The sequence below is a fragment of the Eucalyptus grandis genome, chromosome 6, assembly GCF_016545825.1.
Source record: "Eucalyptus grandis isolate ANBG69807.140 chromosome 6, ASM1654582v1, whole genome shotgun sequence".
NCBI lineage: Eukaryota > Viridiplantae > Streptophyta > Magnoliopsida > Myrtales > Myrtaceae > Eucalyptus > Eucalyptus grandis.
Genome location: NC_052617.1, coordinates 21181172 through 21183899, shown reverse-complemented (window position 1 = coordinate 21183899; position 2728 = coordinate 21181172). Strand labels below are relative to the sequence as shown.

At 35.6% G+C, this 2728-nt stretch overlaps 1 protein-coding gene across 1 annotated transcript; it reads left to right on the top strand.

Annotated features, from left to right (window-relative positions):
• Positions 1 to 538: 538 nt before the first annotated feature.
• On the top strand, positions 539 to 1448 carry LOC104431918. The gene is made up of 2 exons (XM_010044441.2): positions 539 to 789; positions 1280 to 1448. The coding sequence occupies exons 1-2, from the start codon at positions 539 to 541 to the stop codon at positions 1446 to 1448; spliced, it is 420 nt and encodes a 139-aa protein (XP_010042743.2).
• Positions 1449 to 2728: the final 1280 nt, after the last annotated feature.

Sequence of the window (2728 nt, the reverse complement as noted above, 5' to 3'; positions counted from 1 at the left end):
TTAGAATCAAGTCTACCTATTCTTTCTCTTTCCTCCTCTCATAAATATAAATACTAAATAAAAAATTAAAATTAAAAATTAAATATGTATTTTATATATGGAAAAATGCAATCCCTACTTCAATAAAAATTTGATTAGTTAATATTTTTATTACTTGGTATAAATATAATTAATCAATATAATTTCTATGATTGGATAAGATTTTAGAATTGGAATAGAAATTTTATGTAATTACCAAATGCATTTGTATTCTTTTTCTATTTCAGAATTAGAAATTTTGTGCAAATCCGAAATCATTCTTTTGCTCAGAAATTGTTCATGGGAACAGAATAAAAAAGAATCATTTCTAATCAGAAATTGTTCGGGGAACTGAATGATTACCAAACGCCCGCTTAAAATCATCGAAACATTAAAATGCTCCTTCCCTAGTGCCTCCGTCCGTGCGTTGACCTCTGTTTTTCTTGCTATCCATTTGTTCCGTCAAATTCAGTTTCTAGTCAAAATGACGGTGGTGATGACGTCGAGCTCTCTAGTCTCGATGGCGCTGCTCTGGGCCCTCTACTTCTTCGCCACCCATCGCACCCTTGTTGGGAGCGCCTTGCCCCTGCCGCTGGCGAGGTTTGATGGGTTCGTGTATGCGGAGCACCGGGTCGGTGCCTACACCGTCGTGATCGAGGCCTTCGTAGACCCACTTTGCCCATACAGCCGGGACTCGTGGCCGCCAGTGAAGCAGGCTATCGATTACTACGGGCCTCACGTTTGGCTTGTCGTCCACCTCCTCCCTCTGCCGTGAGTGGCGCGAATCTCTCTCTCTCACCGTCATTGGCATTATCAATTGCTTCTTTTTACTTCAACTTTCCAATGGATGTACGGTTTTTATACTCTCAAAGCTTATCTGGTTCTTGAGGTTCGATTTCTCATATGGTATTTTATCTGTGTCTACACTGCCATATACCATTGGAAAGATTTTCCAAATGCCACATAAATGACCTTCAATCGATATTTCACATGTTCAGTGACATCCAATTTGCATTATGATGGCAATGCATGTAACTGTTTCATTAGCTTGTGTGGTTGAATTACTATATGCATGGATCCGCTCTTCTAGTATGGTATTCTCCACACTAGATTGAAGTTTTTATCTTCAAAGTCATCTTCATAAATTATCTGGATCGAGAGAACAGGTCTGATTGTTGTATATAGTTTTTCTTGGGATTAGAGATCTCAATATTGTTATCACTATCTACTAACTTTGCTTTCTAACCTTTTGAACATGCAGTTATCATGATAATGCTTATGTTGCATCTCGTGCGCTGAACATTGTGAATTTTCTAAATACATCAGCAACGTTCCCGCTGCTGGAATTGTTCTTCAAAGAGCAAGTCGGTACCTCCTGTTCTTGTGTCATTGGCGTTTCTTCTAACGATGAAGAAAAGCTTGATGGATAACTTACAGGTGATATTGCCTGAATTGATGTCATATGAGGGATTGACGTTGATATTTGACCTATTGCGCCGTCCTTGGTGTGTTAGATTATACATATAATACTTTGATGCGGAAATTCAAAGTAAAAACAACGATATTTGATCTTCATGATTTTCACAAATAGATGAAGACATACCTTTATCCATAGCGCTATACTTGATGATAATCATTGTAGAAAATCGAAGAATCTCAAACCAAAAGAAGAAATCCGATTTCTCTCCCTTAACCCACTATACTTTAATGTATTCTGTTGATGGAGGAGAGAATACCAAATTCCTTTGTGTTATTGTTGTTCATTGTAGGTGGAGAGAGGACCGGACTCCATTTATACGTTTGTTAAAAATGTGCATTCCATCAAAGCGATATACCCTTCCATTTTATTAGAGTCGCAACTTTTCGTAACCAATAATTATTTATTTTATAGCATTTCAATAATTATTAAACCATATAATAAATCATATCATGTGGGTCACAATAATTCTTACATTCTCCCACTTGGTCCATATGATTTTTTTTTTCATGGTTTAAAAAAGAGTATAATGTGCACAATAACATTATGCTATAAAATTTCATTTAATTGGCAATCACATAATAATCACAATTAAGTAAAGAAAACTAATGTGAGCCATAGCGGTTGTATGTCATTAATCGACATAGTCCCTTCTATGTACTACAACTATAGCACTTTACTTAACATGATCCATAAATGAGAAGTACAGTAATAGTCCAACCATAATGTTTCTTTAGAAACTATCCTGTTTAACATTCATCTATTTCCATAATGTATACTAAATAGAAAACAGGAAATATCATAAACACGTAAGTGAGCTCAAAGTGTCAAATATATAAACTTAATACAATCATAATACAAACATTAATGACGTCCAATAATGCTCATCTTTTCACATGCTCATTAAATATTTTGGGCGGTAGTCCTTTTGTTAAGGGATCTGCTATCATAAGATTGGTGTTAATGTGCTCAATTGACATTCTTTGTTTATGAACTTCTTCTTTGATAGACAAGTATTTGATCTCCATATGCTTAGCACCCTTAGAATACTTGTCGTTCTTAGAGAAAAAAAACTGCTGCAGAGTTATCACAATAAATTTTCAGCGGCTTGGCAATACTGTCGACAATCACAAGTAACCAAACGTTGATTTTTTTGTATCGGTACATCCGGCTAAGTCTAAATCTAAATATCCAATCACCTCGAGATGATAGGATCTTTTATAAGTGAGCATA

Coding starts and splice junctions, on each gene's coding strand:
- LOC104431918 (XM_010044441.2), top strand. CDS start 539: ATGGCGCTGCTCTGGGCCCTCTACTTCTTCGCCACCCATCGCACCCTT. Junction 790..1,279: donor GTCCACCTCCTCCCTCTGCC/GTGAGTGGCGCG, acceptor TTGAACATGCAG/TTATCATGATAATGCTTATG.